This window comes from Lissotriton helveticus, chromosome 7 (assembly GCF_964261635.1).
Source record: "Lissotriton helveticus chromosome 7, aLisHel1.1, whole genome shotgun sequence".
NCBI classification, from domain to species: Eukaryota; Metazoa; Chordata; class Amphibia; order Caudata; family Salamandridae; genus Lissotriton; species Lissotriton helveticus.
In genome coordinates, this window is record NC_136068.1 from 413,544,375 (window position 1) to 413,567,021 (window position 22,647).

The window sequence follows — 22,647 nt, forward strand, 5'->3', positions numbered from 1 at the left end:
TATTCTGATTGTGCAGGAGGGCATATGTGGATGTGGGTACAGTCAATGCATCCAATTACATGGGGGAATTGCGCAATGTTGTAATAATCAAGCTTGGTTTGATCCAAGTCCTGTTGAGTGGTCGGGAATGTGATGTAATGGTGTAGCCGGGTCAGCATTGCCTCCAGGAAACTCCTTAGGCAGCGGGACATGGTGCTCTGGGAGATCCCCCTGCAACGGCAACTATCCCCTGGAAGCTTTCGGAGGCCAGTAGGTGCAGGCTGCACAAGACCTGGACACGGGTGGGCACGGCATTGGTCCTCCTTGTTGGGTGCTTCATCAGGGGGTCTAGGTCACGGATCAGCTTTGTAATCATTGCCCCATTCAGGCGGTACTTAGAGTAGATTTGCTCCGCAGTATGACCCAGAAGGGTGATCCGCAGGTGGAAGATTCGCTCCTGGATCCTGCGTCTGTTCCTTGCTGCAGCCTGGAGCCTTCGTCGCCTGACCACCATGTAGAGTCCTGGCATTGTGAAAGTCCTCATGGTCCTACTGTGTCTCCTTAAGTGTGTTTGGTCAGGCCCGCACCTGTGGCTAGTTTTTTAATTTTTTTATTGACTTCATGGTTATCACCTGGTTTGGGTTCTCCTTAATTTGCGCGTCGCAAATAGCGATTTTTCGCAATCTGCGATTATTCGTGAATTGGCTTTGCGAGTATTTAGCGAATTCGCAAGATATTTCGCAGAATCCTTGGATTCTCGCTAATTCCGATTCGCTAAGGGGGTTCCACCTAGATTCTGCAATTTATTTTGCGAATTCGCATTATAGATTTTGCGAATTCGCTATTTATTCAATGTTCACATCATGAATTGCATTTCATTTAATTGCGAGCGCAATAGCTAATTCGCAGCTATTGCGATCGCAATTTTGTTTTATGAATCTGCCTGTTACTATTTTCTAAACTCTAATGTGGTGTCCATTTGTAGTGTTTTCCCTGTATTAATGTATGTGTTCACAAATGCCTTACACGCTGCCTCTGAGATAAGCCTGTCTCCTCATGCCAAGCTACCAAGGGGGTGAGCAGGGGTTATTTTAGGAGTCTATCCCCCTTACCCTGACTGGAAGCAAGGGTCCCTATTTGTACAAAGGTACCTACCTCTGCCAACCTGAGACCCCATTTCTAACACTGTACATCATGCAGACATTACCACTGCAGCCATCCATGCATCTGGTAGGCAAACTGCAGTAGATGATTCAGGACTTCATCTGGGAGGGCAAGAAGCCGTACATGGCCAAGAAAATGGATGATCTGTCTGTAGCAGAAGGAGGCCTGGGCATCCCTCACCTAACTCACTACTACATCATTGTACAACTGCGATACATGATAGAATGGAACAGGCCCTGGTGTTTCATCTACCAGATCATAGCAGGGATTCACATCTGGAAAATTCCCTGGCTTCCCAAAACGCCCCCACTGTCGGTTTCTATATATTATCAGTGGTAGGAGTGATAGTAGAGGGCTGGCATAGGACCATCACCTTCAGGGGTCTATCCTTGCATCCTTCCCCGCTCATGTTCTTTATTGAAAATTCCGACCTCCCTCCGGCGATGACAGGCAACAAATAGCACTCCTAGCAAAAGGTCAATTGCAAAAAAATTGATGATCTCTTTGGTCTCCCTGGACTCATAGATGTCAAACAAATACAATCCAGCTATAGTATCACTGCCCAGGAATATTGCCAATACACCTATATTAGGCACTGGGTCACCCTACCCTAATCCAGCCCCATGCCAATAAGCAACTCACTAAGTTTGAGAAATGGCTACTTACAAGAGCAGGCGGAAGCGACTACTTTCCGGCATCTACAGCTTTCTGAATAAAGCTCCAGACTCTAGAAAATCATTAGCTCAAAAGAGATGGGAGTCATGACTGGAACTCCACTTCACACCTAATGAATGGACAGACATACTCTACAGGACCTCCTTTAGTGCCTCTGGGAGGAAAGTTATGCTCAAAATAACTCAATACTGGTATTACACCCTGGTCGGGTGGCGAAATGGAAACCTGGAATCTCTGCTGAATGTTGGCACAACTGCTTGCACACTTACTAATCTCCTTTGGCTCTGTCCTAAACTCAAAAGATACTGGGAAGCGGTGTTGAAGAACATCCACAATATATTCGTTACCAAGATCCTTTTTTTCCCAGCTACTTATTACTGGGACTCCTAAACGTACTGACCTTTCTACTGCATTGCAACAGGGGCAAGGCTGTGGAACTGCCCCTATGTGCGGCTAAATAAGTTATCACTTCGAAATGGGGTACAGATAGGATGCTAGAACATGCTAACTGGTTACATAAGCTCTGGGGCCTAATAGGAATGGAAACTCTGACTGTTTCACAGGAGAACAAACAATCAAAATTTGACAAAATGTGGGGACCATGTGCACTATTCTTAACGCAAGACTTCCGAGAACTGATTTGCCCTAACTATCTGCGAGTGCTGCAGCTCACAATGAGCGAAGTCACACTGACTAGTGTAATTGGAGACTGAACTCAATGGAGATGACAACCTGCTGGTAATGGTCCAACACCAGAAATCATTCACCTGTGATCTCAACATTTGTGGTCGGGACTATTATCTTCTTCTTTCCTATAAATCTCTGGCCGTCCCCAACACCCCTACCCAACATACTCCCTGTGCTCCTTCGTGCCACACCTGATAACTCCTCTTGTTTCACTATTGTTGCACCTGACCAGCCATTGGATGTAGGTGAGACTTTGTGTTACTTCATAAAACAGATGAAAAGATTTGACCATAAAAAGTTCTTCTGGTGACTCGTCTTTGGCATTACAAATCAACCAGGCTCCTCTATTTGAACTTTCAATTACTGTAGTAGTAGTAATATCTTTATTCGATTGTTTGCATATAACAATCATAAAAGTAGATTTCATAAACATTTATCCATACAGTAAAAGTAGAAATAGGAAGAGTGATATTATAGCAGACATAGTCACAAGCATAAAAACGGTAATATGGTTAAAAAAGATAAAAATACAGTGGGAATAAAAGTACATTCAGCAGCAAAATTGGTTACCCTTCCATGCTTTTTCTATGTTTAACTGCGAGTTTTAAAAAGCTACATACAAACATAGTACATTCACTGTTTAGCATTTGGAGGTGGCAGAGTGCAGGTCTGAATTGTACAAAGTTCAACTGTTTGAGTAAAGGTTTTAAAAACAGATTACGGGGGAGTGTATAAAACTGACAGAAGAATAAAAAGTGTGCCAGGTCTTGCGGAGACTTATTGTCGCAGCCGCAAGCTGGCAACACTTGTCCTCTATGTGCTCCACTTGGTACAGCTAGCAAAAGATGGAACATGTTAAATCGGAACCTTGTTAGTAAAAAACGGTCATAACCGGACAGAGGCCAAGCCAGGTAAGATTCCATGTGTAAACAAGTTTTAGTTAGAACGTACTGTCTCACACTACTTTTCTTGTACTCATTTCCCTCCCGTGCCATGCACCTGGACAACATAAAAGTATTCCTAACAAAAGTTACATCAGTTTTAGTTATTGTCTCAGGGGATAGAAATAGATCTGGTCGGCCTAGTTCAAAGAGCCATCTTCTTACATATTTTAACCATGGGATCTTGAGTCTGCCTTCCCACTCTAGTGCCTCTTGAAGGATATTTCTAGTGAGGGGTATGTCTGTATTTAGCCAGCTATTTAGCCAGCATAACAGAGGATTCACAGCCAACTTATCACTTAGATATGGAATACCAAGTTCCTCATGTACTGGAAAGTTGGCTGTGCCCCTAGGTAGCCGTAAGACCTGCTTTAGAAAGTTATTCTCAGTAACTTCAAGGACATCTAGAGATTCTGATCCCCATATTTCACTTCCATAACGTGCGATTGCAGTGCTTTTGGCTTGATATAACTTCAGGACAGCCGCCACCGGACTATTGCCCATTTTTTTTGAGAAGTCCAGTATTGCTGCGTTGGCCCGCACTACCTCACCCTTTTTCTTTTGTATTGCTGGTGCCCAAGTTAATTTATGGTCAAAAAGGACACCAAGATACGAAAAGGTCTTGGTGGTCGGTATTTTGTCCCCATTTACAAAGTGAGGGTATATTTTTTTGGGAGTTACACCTGTCATCATTGTAAAAGATTTCGAGTTATTGATGCTCAGGCCACGGGAGTTCATAAAAATATTAAAAGAGTCTAACAAGATTTGAAGACCGTGCGCCGTTCTAGATATTAGAACGGCGGCGTCCGCGTATAATAGGACAGGTATGCCCTTCTTACCAATATAAGGATAGTCTGTGCCGGTTTTTAGTAAGTGCTCCTCCAACTCGTTAATATAGAAATTAAAAAGAAAGGGGGCGAGGATGCACCCTTGTCTAACACCTCGATTTATGCTAAAATCCCTTGTTACCTTCATGTCATGGGTGTAGCGGACATTTGCTCTTGTATCCGAGTGGAGGTCAACAAGAAAGTTGACCAAATTTTGTTCCACTCCCATTTTTAGCAGGACCTCCCAAAGCCTGCCTCTGTCTACACAGTCAAAGGCGGACGATAAATCCATAAAGGCCATATGGATCGTCCCTTTTCTTGCTAGGGTGTATTTACTGTTTATTAAATATAGATTCAGACATTGGGTTATCGTAGAGTGGCCTGGTCTGAACCCGTATTGTATTGATGACAGTATGTTATTTTCATTGGCCCATGCTGTTAATATATTTAGGATAATGCCCCCCACCACCTTTGCAACTGAATTAATCAGTGATATGGGTCTGTAGCATGTAACACTGCCACGATCGCCCTTCTTGAAAACAGGGACGATGGTCGAGGACCCCCAAGCTTTTGGGCAACCAGCCAGGATTCCGGCGTTTACAACTGCGGTGATAACTGGTGCCCATAAAAGGGTATTTGATTTAAATAAATCGGGTGGTATGCCATCAGGGCCAGGTGCTTTATTACAGGATAGACCTTGGATCCCCTTTACTACCTCCCCCACTGTAAAACACAACAAATTTTCATCGAAAGTTTTAAAAACAAAGTCTGCTTGTGGTTTGTCACTTTTGAAAATTGTACTATAGTGTGATATCCACTCTTCCTCGGGTATGTTAGTCCCAACCATAGGGTTGATGGGGTCATCGAACATAGGTTTGTTTATGATACTCCAGAACTTGGAGCTATTGCCCAGAATTGCAGGGTCGCATAGAGTTTCCCAAATACCAGCTTTCACTTCTTTTTTCCGGACTGCCAGGACTGAAATCATTCACCTGTGATCTCAACATTTGTGGTCGGGACTATTATCTTCTTCTTTCCTATAAATCTCTGGCCGTCCCCAACACCCCTACCCAACATACTCCCTGTGCTCCTTCGTGCCACACCTGATAACTCCTCTTGTTTCACTATTGTTGCACCTGACCAGCCATTGGATGTAGGTGAGACTTTGTGTTACTTCATAAAACAGATGAAAAGATTTGACCATAAAAAGTTCTTCTGGTGACTCGTCTTTGGCATTACAAATCAACCAGGCTCCTCTATTTGAACTTTCAATTACTGTAGTAGTAGTAATATCTTTATTCGATTGTTTGCATATAACAATCATAAAAGTACATTTCATAAACATTTATCCATACAGTAAAAGTAGAAATAGGAAGAGTGATATTATAGCAGACATAGTCACAAGCATAAAAACGGTAATATGGTTAAAAAAGATAAAAATACAGTGGGAATAAAAGTACATTCAGCAGCAAAATTGGTTACCCTTCCATGCTTTTTCTATGTTTAACTGTGAGTTTTAAAAAGCTACATACAAACATAGTACATTCACTGTTTAGCATTTGGAGGTGGCAGAGTGCAGGTCTGAATTGTACAAAGTTCAACTGTTTGAGTAAAGGTTTTAAAAACAGATTACGGGGGAGTGTATAAAACTGACAGAAGAATAAAAAGTGTGCCAGGTCTTGCGGAGACTTATTGTTGCAGCCGCAAGCTGGCAACACTTGTCCTCTATGTGCTCCACTTGGTACAGCTAGCAAAAGATGGAACATGTTAAATCGGAACCTTGTTAGTAAAAACGGTCATAACCGGACAGAGGCCAAGCCAGGTAAGATTCCATGTGTAAACAAGTTTTAGTTAGAACGTACTGTCTCACACTACTTTTCTTGTACTCATTTCCCTTCCGCGCCATGCACCTGGACAACATAAAAGTATTCCTAACAAAAGTTACATCAGTTTTAGTTATTGTCTCAGGGGATAGAAATAGATCTGGTCGGCCTAGTTCAAAGAGCCATCTTCTTACATATTTTAACCATGGGATCTTGAGTCTGCCGTCCCACTCTAGTGCCTCTTGAAGGATATTTCTAGTGAGGGGTATGTCTGTATTTAGCCAGCTATTTAGCCAGCATAACAGAGGATTCACAGCCAACTTATCACTTAGATATGGAATACCAAGTTCCTCATATACTGGAAAGTTGGCTGTGCCCCTAGGTAGCCGTAAGACCTGCTTTAGAAAGTTATTCTCAGTAACTTCAAGGACATCTAGAGATTCTGATCCCCATATTTCACTTCCATAACGTGCGATTGCAGTGCTTTTGGCTTGACATAACTTCAGGACAGCCGCCACCGGACTATTGCCCATTTTTTTTTGAGAAGTCCAGTATTGCTGCGTTGGCCCGCACTACCACACCCTTTTTCTTTTGTATTGCTGGTGCCCAAGTTAATTTATGGTCAAAAAGGACACCAAGATACGAAAAGGTCTTGGTGGTCGGTATTTTGTCCCCATTTACAAAGTGAGGGTATATTTTTTTGGGAGTTACACCTGTCATCATTGTAAAAGATTTCGAGTTATTGATGCTCAGGCCACGGGAGTTCATAAAAATATTAAAAGAGTCTAACAAGATTTGAAGACCGAGCGCCGTTCTAGATATTAGAACGGCGTCGTCCGCGTATAATAGGACAGGTATGCCCTTCTTACCAATATAAGGATAGTCTGTGCCGGTTTTTAGTAAGTGCTCCTCCAACTCGTTAATATAGAGATTAAAAAGAAAGGGGGCGAGGATGCACCCTTGTCTAACACCTCGATATATGCTAAAATCCCTTGTTACCTTCATGTCATGGGTGTAGCGGACATTTGCTCTTGTATCCGAGTGGAGGTCAACAAGAAAGTTGACCAAATTTTGTTCCACTCCCATTTTTAGCAGGACCTCCCAAAGCCTGCCTCTGTCTACACAGTCAAAGGCGGACGATAAATCCATAAAGGCCATATGGATCGTCCCTTTTCTTGCTAGGGTGTATTTACTGTTTATTAAATATAGATTCAGACATTGGGTTATCGTAGAGTGGCCTGGTCTGAACCCGTATTGTATTGATGACAGTATGTTATTTTCATTGGCCCATGCTGTTAATATATTTAGGATAATGCCCCCCACCACCTTTGCAACTGAATTAATCAGTGATATGGGTCTGTAGCATGTAACACTGCCACGATCGCCCTTCTTGAAAACAGGGACGATGGTCGAGGACCCCCAAGCTTTTGGGCAACCAGCCAGGATTCCGGCGTTTACAACTGCGGTGATAACTGGTGCCCATAAAAGGGTATTTGATTTAAATAAATCGGGTGGTATGCCATCAGGGCCAGGTGCTTTATTACAGGATAGACCTTGGATCCCCTTTACTACCTCCCCCACTGTAAAACACAACAAATTTTCATCGAAAGTTTTAAAAACAAAGTCTGCTTGTGGTTTGTCACTTTTGAAAATTGTACTATAGTGTGATATCCACTCTTCCTCGGGTATGTTAGTCCCAACCATAGGGTTGATGGGGTCATCGAACATAGGTTTGTTTATGATACTCCAGAACTTGGAGCTATTGCCCAGAATTGCAGGGTCGCATAGAGTTTCCCAAATACCAGCTTTCACTTCTTTTTTCCGGACTGCCAGGACTGAAATCATTCACCTGTGATCTCAACATTTGTGGTCGGGACTATTATCTTCTTCTTTCCTATAAATCTCTGGCCGTCCCCAACACCCCTACCCAACATACTCCCTGTGCTCCTTCGTGCCACACCTGATAACTCCTCTTGTTTCACTATTGTTGCACCTGACCAGCCATTGGATGTAGGTGAGACTTTGTGTTACTTCATAAAACAGATGAAAAGATTTGACCATAAAAAGTTCTTCTGGTGACTCGTCTTTGGCATTACAAATCAACCAGGCTCCTCTATTTGAACTTTCAATTACTGTAGTAGTAGTAATATCTTTATTCGATTGTTTGCATATAACAATCATAAAAGTACATTTCATAAACATTTATCCATACAGTAAAAGTAGAAATAGGAAGAGTGATATTATAGCAGACATAGTCACAAGCATAAAAACGGTAATATGGTTAAAAAAGATAAAAATACAGTGGGAATAAAAGTACATTCAGCAGCAAAATTGGTTACCCGCAGTATGACCCAGAAGGGTGATCCGCAGGTGGAAGATTAGCTCCTGGATCCTGCGTCTGTTCCTTGCTGCAGCCTGGAGCCTTCGTCGCCTGACCACCATGTAGAGTCCTGGCATTGTGAAAGTCCTCATGGTCCTACTGTGTCTCCTTAAGTGTGTTTGGTCAGGCCCGCACCTGTGGCTAGTTTTTTAATTTTTTTATTGACTTCATGGTTATCACCTGGTTTGGGTTCTCCTTAATTTGCGCGTCGCAAATAGCGATTTAGCGATTTTTCGCAATCTGCGATTATTCGTGAATTGGCTTTGCGAGTATTTAGCGAATTCGCAAGATATTTCGCAGAATCCTTGGATTCTCGCTAATTCCGATTCGCTAAGGGGGTTCCACCTAGATTCTGCAATTTATTTTGCGAATTCGCATTATAGATTTTGCGAATTCGCTATTTATTCAATGTTCACATCATGAATTGCATTTCATTTAATTGCGAGCGCAATAGCTAATTCGCAGCTATTGCGATCGCAATTTTGTTTTATGAATCTGCCTGTTACTATTTTCTAAACTCTAATGTGGTGTCCATTTGTAGTGTTTTCCCTGTATTAATGTATGTGTTCACAAATGCCTTACACGCTGCCTCTGAGATAAGCCTGTCTCCTCATGCCAAGCTACCAAGGGGGTGAGCAGGGGTTATTTTAGGAGTCTATCCCCCTTACCCTGACTGGAAGCAAGGGTCCCTATTTGTACAAAGGTACCTACCTCTGCCAACCTGAGACCCCATTTCTAACACTGTACATCATGCAGACATTACCACTGCAGCCATCCATGCATCTGGTAGGCAAACTGCAGTAGATGATTCAGGACTTCATCTGGGAGGGCAAGAAGCCGTACATGGCCAAGAAAATGGATGATCTGTCTGTAGCAGAAGGGGGCCTGGGCATCCCTCACCTAACTCACTACTACATCATTGTACAACTGCGATACATGATAGAATGGAACAGGCCCTGGTGTTTCATCTACCAGATCATAGCAGGGATTCACATCTGGAAAATTCCCTGGCTTCCCAAAATGCCCCCACTGTCGGTTTCTATATATTATCAGTGGTAGGAGTGATAGTAGAGGGCTGGCATAGGACCATCACCTTCAGGGGTCTATCCTTGCATCCTTCCCCGCTCATGTTCTTTATTGAAAATTCCGACCTCCCTCCGGCGATGACAGGCAACAAATAGCACTCCTAGCAAAAGGTCAATTGCAAAAAAATTGATGATCTCTTTGGTCTCACTGGACTCATAGATGTCAAACAAATACAATCCAGCTATAGTATCACTGCCCAGGAATATTGCCAATACACCTATATTAGGCACTGGGTCACCCTACCCTAATCCAGCCCCATGCCAATAAGCAACTCACTAAGTTTGAGAAATGGCTACTTACAAGAGCAGGCGGAAGCGACTACTTTCCGGCATCTACAGCTTTCTGAATAAAGCTCCAGACTCTAGAAAATCATTAGCTCAAAAGAGATGGGAGTCATGACTGGAACTCCACTTCACACCTAATGAATGGACAGACATACTCTACAGGACCTCCTTTAGTGCCTCTGGGAGGAAAGTTATGCTCAAAATAACTCAATTCTGGTATTACACCCTGGTCGGGTGGCGAAATGGAAACCTGGAATCTCTGCTGAATGTTGGCACAACTGCTTGCACACTTACTAATCTCCTTTGGCTCTGTCCTAAACTCAAAAGATACTGGGAAGCGGTGTTGAAGAACATCCACAATATATTCGTTACCAAGATCCTTTTTTTCCCAGCTACTTATTACTGGGACTCCTAAACGTACTGACCTTTCTACTGCATTCCAACAGGGGCAAGGCTGTGGAACTGCCCCTATGTGCGGCTAAATAAGTTATCACTTCGAAATGGGGTACAGATAGGATGCTAGAACATGCTAACTGGTTACATAAGCTCTGGGGCCTAATAAGAATGGAAACTCTGACTGTTTCACAGGAGAACAAACAATCAAAATTTGACAAAATGTGGGGACCATGTGCACTATTCTTAACGCAAGACTTCCGAGAACTGATTTGCCGTAACTATCTGCGAGTGCTGCAGCTCACAATGAGCGAAGTCACACTGACTAGTGTAATTGGAGACTGAACTCAATGGAGATGACAACCTGCTGGTAATGGTCCAACACCAGAAATCATTCACCTGTGATCTCAACATTTGTGGTCGGGACTATTATCTTCTTCTTTCCTATAAATCTCTGGCCGTCCCCAACACCCCTACCCAACATACTCCCTGTGCTCCTTCGTGCCACACCTGATAACTCCTCTTGTTTCACTATTGTTGCACCTGACCAGCCATTGGATGTAGGTGAGACTTTGTGTTACTTCATAAAACAGATGAAAAGATTTGACCATAAAAAGTTCTTCTGGTGACTCGTCTTTGGCATTACAAATCAACCAGGCTCCTCTATTTGAACTTTCAATTAATGTTTTCCTTACCAGACAGAAACAAAATATAGGGTTCGAGGTAGATCATTTTACTATCTTGGACCACTACCTTGGTATAAGCTAGGGTTACATCGATTAGTTCCTAGTTGGCTTTTAGTAAAGAATTAAAAACTTAGGGGCAGATGTACTAAGGCGTTTTGGGGTTGAAAAGGGTCCAATTCGAAAACTCAGACCATTTGTGAAAACCAAATGGGTTTTTAGTATGTACCCAACACACATTTTAAAACTGTAACACATTGCTGATTTGGAATTTGGGCTTGCGACTACATACACAATCGGTAAATGGAAGGGTTGTGTTTAGGGTGTCCCTTCCACATAGCGATTCAGAATGTAATGTAATAATGTTTAGTGACTGAAATCTGGTCGCAGAACATTAATCTTTTGCATTCTACACAAAAGTAGTGGTAATCAATTTGTAAGATGAGGCAGTGGCCCCAAAGATCACTGCCTAGCCTTAAGACATGTTTGCCAAACCTTTATTTTTTATTTCTTCCCATTTCCTTGAAGTAAAACTGGCTGCATTAGAAAAAATGATTGCTATATTTAAAAGCAATCACAGAAAAGGCTGTCTATTGACCCCAGTAGGCCACCTTCCCTGTGAATCATAGTGGGTCACAGTTTGTGGCCTATCTAACTAATATTCTTGAGGTTGGTTGAATTGCGCCCCACTACGATTCAGGGTTTTGCGACCTGACCAATTACTACATAGGTCAGTTTGCAAACTACCACACTTGTTGCAAAAATATTGGTAACACATCGCGACCAGGATATTGCCGACAGTTTTCAGTACATCTGCCCATTACCTTGTCTGTTAAACAGTTCTCAAGGTAGGTCTTTTTTATTTTTGTTGGATGGCCTGCTTTGTGCTTTGGTCTTTAGTGCTAAGATGCCCTAATTAGAAGTAAGTGAGCTCTTCAAGTCTGCATTCCATTCCATTTTATTCTACCTATTGGCATCTGTGGGCTATTACAACCATGTGTCTGCAGTCTGCCTTCCTTTATACAAGACAGTAATCTCACTAAAATAAGTATCAAGATATAATAAGTTGGGAATCTGAACAAATACCTTTGTAACTCTTGATGTATGGAGTCTATACACATGCATCAAAAGGGAATATGGTAGGGATGCCTTAACACATTTTGAACATGCTAACATGTTTCTTGAAACTGTAGATACTTTAGCAACCATTTTTTCTTACATCACAAAAAGCAGTACCAACAAACGTAGCGAACTACCATGGGATCAATGTTTGCCACACTTATGCCAGCCTTTTTGAGGACAGGTTTGAGTGGAGGTATGTCTGCAACCATGGAGCTTGTAGGCAGAGGATCAGGCAACTAATAGCTACTAGACAGGTAAAGACTGAGCAGTGTAGATGCAACTGACTGTCCATAACGTTGCAAAGTGGCGAAATGAAAGGGCAGCAAATTAATACAGTTTTGGGATAGATTGCATTTACCTTTACACCAAAGCATTATAGCAGTGAAAGTCACTCCTGACAACCAGACAAAGAGGGCGATGATTACACCTTTCCTGCCATTGCCTTCAATAGTAACTGTAGGAGAAATAATATCAAGAGGATGTTGTTTTAATGCATGTTACCCGGAGGTTTAGGAATAACTTCTAGACTTTAGGTTAATTTAGCTTCTTTAACTCAGGTGTAAGTTAGAGGCAGAAACTTTATATGGAGCTAGATGCATCTTGCTCAGCCTCCAGATTTATACTGGCTGTACTAACAGTTGATAGAGGAAACATAAGAGAAGGAACATTTGATTCACTGACATCACACACTCTATGCACCAGCCCCTTCAGCCAGGAATGGGGACTTAAACCATACCACAAACACTCACACCCCATCCTAATAATCAATCAGATTACTACAGTAGTCAAACATCCTTTATACAATCACTCCATGAAACACTATGCACAACAACATTTGTCACGATAAAAAGCAAATCACACAGACTGAAGCACAAGAGCAAACATTCAACCAGAAAACACCTCACTGATTCCTTCACCACTTAGGTCACCTTTCACTTTAGAGATCACCCATACCAGAGTAGTCACATTTAAGAAATGCTACAACGAGGCCAGAATACACAACCAAGAATACAATCATTGAACCACTGCAAAACCCTTCCCATTTACTTCCTTCCAGAATCTCAGGGATAACTCTCATTTTGAACCATACCAAGGGGGGAAACCCCTATAGAATTTGACACATGGAGCATCAGCAAGCAAACACATAGGACATAACACTACGGTACTCCATCCACACAAGTCCGAATAAAAAATGAGGTATGTAACCTTTTCCTTCTCAGACAAAGGGAGAGTAGCCATACTACATCAGTCACATGAAGTAACAGCGGCAAACACACAGGGCACAACACTGTGATACCTTATCCACTCAGCAAAAAGCCCTGATTCACCATCCACAGGGAAATTATGTACATACTATTGTGCTACAAGAAGGTTACTCATACTACATCTGTCTAACATCAACATCCAACCTTCTGGCCGAGTCAAGAAACCTCAGCCACTTTCAATCAGCTCAGGCTAACCTTACACCTTCCACCCAACTCAGGAAAAAGCATCCCATTCTAGTCATTTCATTTAAAAACTTTATTTCGACCAAGGGCCATAAAAGTTTTCATAGAAATACAATCATTCGTAATACAATCTAAAGTACATCCAGACATATATTATGTAGTTTAAAAAAATCGGGCATTTCAGTTAAGATAATTTAAAATATTGGTGGTGCATCACTGAGTCTTTCCATTGCTACCACCTCAGTAGATTCACATTTTAAAATTGGATGAAAACAATTTTACAATTCAATAAGAAGGTGAAGTACCATTTATTTTAAATGATTCAGAAGTATTTTTTTACATCAGAAAGTACATTTGTCTTTGGTGCATCACAGCCTTAGTCCCGCTTTTTTCCTTATCGGTCCCACTATGAACAAATATCTGGATAAGGTAAATATAACATGTGGTGCAGTGCTAGTTGTCAGTAACCTTAGTGCCTCTTGATGCTTTCTAAAACCCATTGAATTACATAGAGGTCGGATCCATTTCCTTCTTGGTATATCATACGCCTGACAGAAAAACAAAATATGTGCTATGTTCTCTGTGGACCCTAGAGCGTGTGCAGTGCATAGAGTAAAAGAGCAATCTTCCTTGCCACCGCAGTTTCCTGTGTGACTCTAGATCTGTAAGATATTATATCTTAACTTTAGGTATAGAGTTCTTGCTAGGTGTGGCTGTACACTGTCAAGAAAAACCTCGCGGCTCGGGCTTGGTTTAATAGTAAGGAATTGAGATGTTATCCTTCCTAGTCTCGGGTCATAAAGGAGTGCATTCAATATGTGTTGCCAATAAATTCCCTTCAGTGTAACTTTACAGCTAGGTGTTAGGCTGTGCTGGTTTGGCCAATAGGATTCGAGACCTAGCTTTATGAACCATTTCTGTACAAATCTTAACCAAGGGAAGGTGAGGGATGTATGTCAGTACAACGCGATCTTTCAGATCGCGGTACTTGACATTGCAGGTTTTACAACGCAAGTCGTTACAACGACTTGCGTTGGAGGGTGCGGATTTAGGAATTTTTAAATTTTATATTCCAACACCAGTCCCCGTAACAGTAGGGAAGGTGTTGAACTATAAAATTAAAACATTCCTTATCCCACAGCGCCATCCAGCCCAAGTCGTAGTAACGACTTGCGTTGTAATAGCTGCGGGGAAAAGGTAGTGCGGTGTAAACACCGCGTTGTAAACGGCGTTTCCCGAAGGTGAGGCAAGTGTCAATGGCCAGTAATTCATGTACACCTTCTCTGTATGCAACTAGTTTTGGTGTGGTCCACAGCCGTATCCAGAAGAGCAATGGTCGCAAAGTTGTAAGATGCCCTATGTGCTTTATGTCTAGATCGTGGAACAATGGGATAAGTTGTGTTGATCGGGGTAGCCCCAGTAGGCTCCTCACAAATTTGTTTTCCCTGATCTTCAATTGCATGGCGTCGTTAGTGCCCCATAATTCTGATCCATACAGTGCTGCCGCCTGGACCTTACATTTGTATAGCTCGAAGGCTGGTGTCACTGATTTGCTTGAGGACATACTATACTTCTTGAGGACTGCCACTGTCCCTTGAGCTAACTGTAGTGCTGAATGATTTACTTGCTGTTTCCATACTAATTTGGACTCCAATGACCAGGTAAGTAAAATTAGTAGCGTGTTCTAATATTTGATTGCCCAACATGAAGTTGTTTTTAAAACCCTTATTTGGGTTTATAGCCATGTACTTGGTAAAACAAGCATTTTTTTCTAGGCCTTTTGTGACACAATATCCATTAAAATCATTCATCATGTTTTGTAGTCCCTTGGGAGTTTATGATATCAGGATGGTGTCATCTGCAAATAGCAGCGCCAGTACCAAGTTTCCGTTCAATTTGGGATGGTCGTGTGTTTGCTTTTGCAAATATTTTGCCACGCCATTATTATAGTGAGAACAGGATGGGAACAAGTACACAATCTTGTCTCACTCCTCTCTATGTTGGAATTGGCTTTGTAAGTTCCCCATCCATACCCCAGTGGACTCTAGCATAGTTTACGTTGTGCAGCCTTTCTATTTGGGTTACTTGGGTAGGGGGGAGCTTTTTGATTTTTTAATGAGTCCCATAATAAGCATCCAGGTACGAGGTTGAAAGCTGCCCACTGGTCGACAAATGCCAAATAGATGTGGCCCTTCCTAATCTTGACATATTTCCAGAAGATGCACAGAAGTCTAAAGACTTGATCTTCTGTACCAGTGCATTATCTGAATCCTGCCTGGTATGGGGACAATATATTATTAGTCTCTATCCAGTTGTTAAGCCTATTTAATAACTGTCTGGTACGGATCTTCAGGCTGATTGGCCTGTAATTTTCGAGCTTGTGTCTACTACCTTTTTTGTGGATAGGGACAATTTCATCACCTTTCCACGTTTCCAGTATTGAGGCGCCGGCTGTTATTGCATTACTGAGGGTATTGACAAATAGATCTCTGGGGAGTCTATCTAGTCCCGGTCCTTCCCCTGCTTTGATGGTATCTATAGCATATTCTGTTTCTTGCAGTGAGAAAATAATCACTCCACGGGCCCCCTCATTATTTGCATGCTCCCTGTCTCCACTCGAAGTTACAGTGGGCCGGAAGTTAGAGTACAAGGCAGTGAAGTGCTCGTTCCAAATAATGCTCCGTCCTAGCTACTTGGTCCTAGACCCCACATGCTATGATCTTCCAGAACTCAGCTGAATTTGCTGCCAGCAAGAGGTCTAGCCAGCTATTTTCCTCCCCATCCCTCTTAGCAGTGGCCAATGTTCTCCTATGAATGTCCCTGGCCCTCCTTACTGAGTCTGCATTTCCCCGCTTCATGGTGTCAAGTAAGGTTGTCTTGGATCTCCGGCATTCTGTTGTGTACCATGGGTTTACCTTTGGTCCCAGTTTAGAGTTCGATTTTGATTTCTTCACGATGTTTTTAGTGAGAAGAAGCGCTAGCTTTACAGCCAAAGTTGAGTGCATTGATGTTGCAGGCAAAGCGTTTATCTCCAGGTGGGCACCCACTACCTCAGCGAAGGTGTTATAGATGTTTGTCATTAACTCTATTTTGCCTGTGACCTTAGGCCACTTGATAGATTTTGATTTCTTCCTACTAGGGGATATACATTTTGCATACAGATGTCAGATTGATCGTCTCTTGCTAGCTGGGCTATTACTTCCAAGCAAAGTGGTCGGCGGTCGCTGTCGTCCCTCGTATCCATTCTGAAGCTTACTATCCTACTCCAAGTGTGAGTGCTGTGCATTATATAATCTATTCTTGACTGTGAGCTACCACGCTTAAAAGTGTGGAGAGAGGCTTTTTCGTCCCTATTAGTGAATACCCTCCCATTGCACGCCCTTAGACTGTCTTCTATAGTGAGCTGCACTATCTGCAGTGCTGCGTTAGTGCAAGGTTTTGGTGGCCCTGCCACTAATTGAGGTAACCCTGTGGCCATGTCCTCTTCCTCGGTTACTTTTTCTAGTTCATTTAGTGACTCATAGGCACAATTGAAATCCCCACATACTATCAAGGTGTTGCTGGGGTCTACATGGTCCAAAGAGCTACCCAGTGTGTTGATAGTCTCAGATTTTATAGTTTGCCTGGCTGGTCTATTATAGGTGTTAAACAAATACATTCTTTTGTTGTTCCTCTCTAAGTACACTGCCAATAGATCTAGAGAGTCTATGGTGTAGTAAAAGGATTGCATCCCCAATGTTATTTTGCTCCATATTACAAGGCCCCCAGATGGTCTTCCTCTCTGCGTTGGTAGAGCATTCTTATAGAATGTTTTGCAGCCTAGCTTGAAACGGGGGGTAAGTAACCATCAGCCTGATTCATCAAGCCGAAATCGGCTCGCAAAGGGCCAGATTCTGAGAATCTGGCCCTTTGCGAGCGCTATTTTTGCATTTGGGATTCATCATCCCAAATGCAAAAATCGGTAATAGCGATTTTGCTATTTTGCGAGGAATTACATTTAAGGAATCTCTATTTGAGATTCCTTGAATGCAATTCATCATCCATTTAAAAATTGCGAATTAGGTCAAACCTCGTGGTAAATAGCGAAAACTTAGAAAAATGCTTTTAAAAGCATTTTTCTAAGTTGCATGTTGCACACACACATGTCCTTTGGACATGTGTGTGCGCAACACCTGTTTCAATTTGCATTTAAGGGGTGCTACAGAGTGTCCTTTGGACACCCCTGGCACCCTTTAAATCGCTATCTTATTTGCGATTAGCTAATTGCTAATCGCAAATAAGGAATACTCCCCATTCATTCCTATGGGCCTTTTGGCCCATAGGAATAAATGGGGAGTTATTCCTTATTTGCGATTAGCAATTGCTAATCGCAAATAAGGAATACTCCCCATTCATTCCTATGGGCCTTTTGGCCCATAGGAATAAATGGGGAGTTATTCCTTATTTGCGATTAGCAATTTTCTAATCGCAAATAAGGAATGTGTAGGAATCGCAATTCTTTTTGCAATTCCTACATGAATCCCGTTTTGTGAGTCTGTAATAGCGATTCCTTATGAATCGCTATTATAGACTCGCAAAACGGGTCTTTGATGAATCAGGCTGCATGTCTCTTGAAAGAGGCAGATGTCAAATTTGTCTATGTAGCTATGCTAATCCGGGTCCTCAAGCTTTTGTTTTAGACTAGCACCATTCCAGGATACTATAGCTATAGGAGCTTGCCCTGTCGTAAGTATTTTATGTGTTGAAATGGTAAGGTCTATAATAGAAGTCGCACCCTCATGAAGTAGCACACACTCCGACTCATTTGTGCTACTAGTAGCGCTACTTGTGCCTGCGGCAGTTGGGAAACCATTCACATACGGATTAAACATCCTTTTTTGGAGTTCTTTGTCCAGGGTAGTATATCCTTGGCACAGCGGGGAGGGTTGTAATCTGGGGGACCAATGAACTTTCTCCAAAAGCCAATCATTATGTTCTAGGCTGGAGCTACTAGGTCTATTGCCCTGCAGTGTCAGCAAAGGTGGCTTGTGAGGGATAAAGCTCTTAAATTAAATCGAGGAAGAATCAGGGGAACAAGTGCCAAATTCTAGGATGATTAGGTTTTCTACAAGGTCTGGTTCTTTTAATGTCAGGTCAATACAATCTAGAGCTTGTTCTGATGGTGTAAATCTGCGTGCCCTGGTAATGTCATCTCGAATTACCAAGCGACAGCCCCTAACATAGCGGATCCAATGGATCGCTTTATGAATCAGGGTTTCCTCCCCCTCAAATCCCTGCCTCATGCCATGTTTAGGAACGTTGACCTTGAGGGTTTTATTTTCACCCATTCTAGTCAATTCAGTTACGCCCCCACACATGTCACATAATATGCTAAAGATACCGTTGTACCACACAATCTACCCCTACCTCCAGGCACATACAAAGTGGCACATAATCCAATCCTATACTAAGCCCAGGGCAACATCAGGCAAACCAGCATAAACACACCCAAGGTACACCACGGCAGTACCCTGATCTGTCAGGTCATCTTTACTGAAAGACAACATAAATACCATACCAGGCACAGGTCAACACCGATGGCACACTAAAATTAAAAAACAACAAGAATTCAACAAGGGTCACCACAGAGAATCTCGGCCCCCCGGTCCTAGTACCACTTGAGACACAGAAGACCTACCATACCAGACTTGGCACAGGTACAACCCTTTTATCACTCTGAGGTCATGGTACAACAATGCAGCAGATCCTAAAAGTCCCCATTTAATGCATTGACATTTCATACATGCACCAGCGCATTCATACAGGGAATGCAGACTCAAAGCATATCAGACAAGAACTGCTCACAAGAGACAGAGGAGGAGCGACAACAACTTGGTTTGAGGTGTAATACAGTCATCAGAGAGGACTTGCTGTCACTAAGGGAGAGATTAAGACACCAGAGCGAGGTAAAGTTTACTGGAAACACCAGCAGAAATGGCAGCGTACAGTAAATGGCAGAGATGTCATGTAAGAACAAAGAAGACACTAGTTAAGCGGTGAATCAATCAAAGAAGAGGTTGAGCCACTAGAGGTAAGACACAGTTGACAGGAAACATTTATTAGAATGTGCAGTATTTCCACTGTCATATTAGAGAGAACATACAGAACAATGATCATCTATAAGTGTCCTAAAGAACAGGATTTTTATAGAAAATATCTTGGAGGAGAAATATGAAATAGCTTAGTTAGTCATATGCGAGTCGTGTGTCTCCCAAAGGTAGGAATATGGAAAGCTGTTAATGAAGGGGGACACTTATGTAGACTTTAAAGTGGGCGTGAAGGAGACAAACAAGTGCACAAGAAAAAGGGCATTGAACAAACAAAACTCACAGTTGCTGTTGCGGTTGTCACGTTTTGCTCTTCGGGAACCACAGTTCCAGTTGGTTTCTACAAGAGATTTAACTCATATTAACTGTTTGCGAACCAACAATGTGTTAATCAGTATCGAGGGTGGCATAACATTAAGACATTCGAGCAAAAGGCTTTTGTAATGACTCGTCTTTTCTGACAGATTTCATACTGGTGTAACTTCTGTGCTCGTCTCATGATCCTATGGCACGTCTCAGTGCTAAGTACAATGCAACAACAAGAACACTGCGTGTAAAGGGACAACTATGAACGCAGAAAAAGTAGTATATAAGCTAATTCCGGCCATCTCTTGACAGTCATGGGTTTGGAGAAAGGACACAGACATAATAATAAAAGAATGCAGTGGAATTACTTACACTACCCTCTGATCACCACCATAGAGGATACTTTTACCAAGCCCTGCCTACCCTTAGTGGAGTGCTCCCACGCCCCGGTCTGACTCGGCAAGTGCCGTTGAGCGGAGGGCGGTTACAGGAGACACCCCCAGGGAGGGACACTTCCGGCAGCAGCCAGCGCTCTAGTTTCGTGCTGGGCCGCTACTTAAACGGATGGCCGAGCACACGCGCAGCGGACGCGGCAAGAACCTGACGCGAGGTAGTGCTGCTAGCTGCTGAATTGCTCGTGACAAACTTTTAACAAGAAACGTTTTTAACCTGTTTACTTTTATGTTTATAGCTCGCTCATTTGCACGTTGAAAACCTGTTTGCACTTTGAATCAAAATACTTTTACCAAGCCCTACCTACCCTTAGTGGAGTGCTCCCACGCCCCGGTCCGACTCGGCATGTGCTGTTGAGTGAAGGGCGGTTACGGGAGACACCCCCAGGGCGGGACACTTCCGTCAGCAGTCAGCACTCTAGTTTCGCGCTGGGCCGCTACTTAAACGGATGGCAGAGCACACGCGCAGCGTGCGCGCCAAAGGCAAGCCCGTCTGCGCCCGTCCACGACCAGCCGGAACCAGGGGCCACGACCCCTGTCAGTTTCAAAAACATCCTCAGGTACAGTGCTCAGTCATTGACTGCACTGAGAAGGGCCGTTGATAGCAACTGCTCACAGTCACTAAACTTAGCTAACAGCCCTTCGTGCTGCACTCATTGTAACTATAAGCTCCAACCCCTCTGCAAGGAAATACAGGCACCCTGTCTCCCACTCAAATTCTTCCTTCTGAACTGCCGCTCCCTTCCTAGGCACTCAACAGAAATCACCCTACTATTAGATGATCCTAAACCTGATGCCTTATTCCTGATGGAAACCTGGCTTCGAGAAGAAGTCGACCCAGCAGTCACGCAAACCTTGCCACCCGGCTACTTAATTCAAAGGGTGGATCCTAAGACTGGGAGGGGTGGGGGTCTAGCCATAATATTTAAACACAGCTTCAGTTGTCGGTCATCTACGGACGGACCCCTAGACTGTGGGTGTATGAACTTCGCCCTAGAGGTCTCTCCCACTAGCACCTTCTCCGGTCTACTGCTCTACCGTCCTCCAGGACCCATAGGTCAATTCCTTAACGCTCTCCCCCCCTGGTCGCCAATCTAGCCCTAACTCCAGCCAATTTTACAATACTGGGTGACCTTAACATCCATATGGACGACCATTCTAACCACCTGGCTATTGAGTTATCTACCAGCCTCGTGGCTCTTCAAATTAAACAGAAAGGCTTTGCCCCCACACATGACAAGGGCCATCTCATCGACCCAGTGTTCTGTAACGACCAGAATCTCTATGTTAACTCCCCTGTCCCCCTCCCCTGGACGGATCACTTACTTATTCCCCTGATTTGGAAGTCCATCGCCCACCCTCCTCCTCAAAACACCACGCTGGCACTCAATAGGAAATGGTCAAGTCTTCCCATTGGTCAATGGATCACGGTCCTCAACACCACCAGACCCCAGGCCAACCTTGAGGTGGCTAATAATAACTTCAATGTATGGATCCTAAACTCTTTGGATACTGTTCTCCCAAAAAAACTCTCTCACAAGAATCTCAGGCAAAAATCTTCACCCTGGTTCACCCCTAAATTAAGAGAGCTTAAACAGTTCTGCAGGAAAGCAGAAAGGAGATGGAGACAGAACTTATCGGATGAAAAGAAACAGGACTATAGAGAGGCAATTAGGAGGTATAAGGCAGAGATCAAAACCGCCCAAACCAACTTTTATGAGGAGAAAATCAACGCGGCTTCTAACTCCCCTAAAGAGATCTTTCGTATTGCCAAATCTCTCTCCTCTGTGCCACACAAACCTCCTAACTCGGACGAAGCCCCAGACCAGTGCAACAACCTAGCAGAATATTTCCATCACAAAATTCAGACAATCTGTCAACATTTCTCTCCCCACCAGCCTGAGCCCACACATGACAGGACAACCACTGCACACCTAGAACCACACTGCTCCTTAGGAGAACTTCCACTGCTAGATGCTGAGTCCCTAGACACCCTCATCTCTAGGTTATCTTCTGGCTCCCCCCTGGACCCCGCCCCCCCACAGTAATTCTCATTGGTCACCAAATCTGTAAGCCCAGTCATCCTAGAGGCACTAAACTCCTCTATCATCTCTGGTACGCTGCCCCTGGCATGGAAATCTGCTCAGGTGAGAGCTCTCCTGAAAAAACCCAACCTTGATCACTCCAACATGGCTAATTACCGTCTTATCTCCCTCGTTCCCTGGTTGAGCAAATTACTCGAGAGACATATAAACTCCACTCTGGTACAGCACCTAGAATCAAATAAACTGCTCCACATCACCCAAACCGG

General features: G+C 43.3%; 1 protein-coding gene across 7 annotated transcripts in view; it reads right to left on the reverse strand.

The window, feature by feature from the left end:
- Window positions 1-22,647, reverse strand: part of LOC144768536 (uncharacterized) — a 1,350,740-nt gene that overhangs the window by 277,888 nt on the left and 1,050,205 nt on the right. For all 7 annotated transcript variants that reach the window (XM_078652300.1, XM_078652297.1, XM_078652293.1 and 4 more), the window contains 2 exons: window positions 19,862-19,918; window positions 12,403-12,498 (listed from right to left, as the gene is read on the reverse strand). In XM_078652300.1, the coding sequence (XP_078508426.1) occupies window positions 12,403-12,498; window positions 19,862-19,918 (153 nt within the window). The remainder of the gene's footprint in view (window positions 1-12,402; window positions 12,499-19,861; window positions 19,919-22,647) is intronic.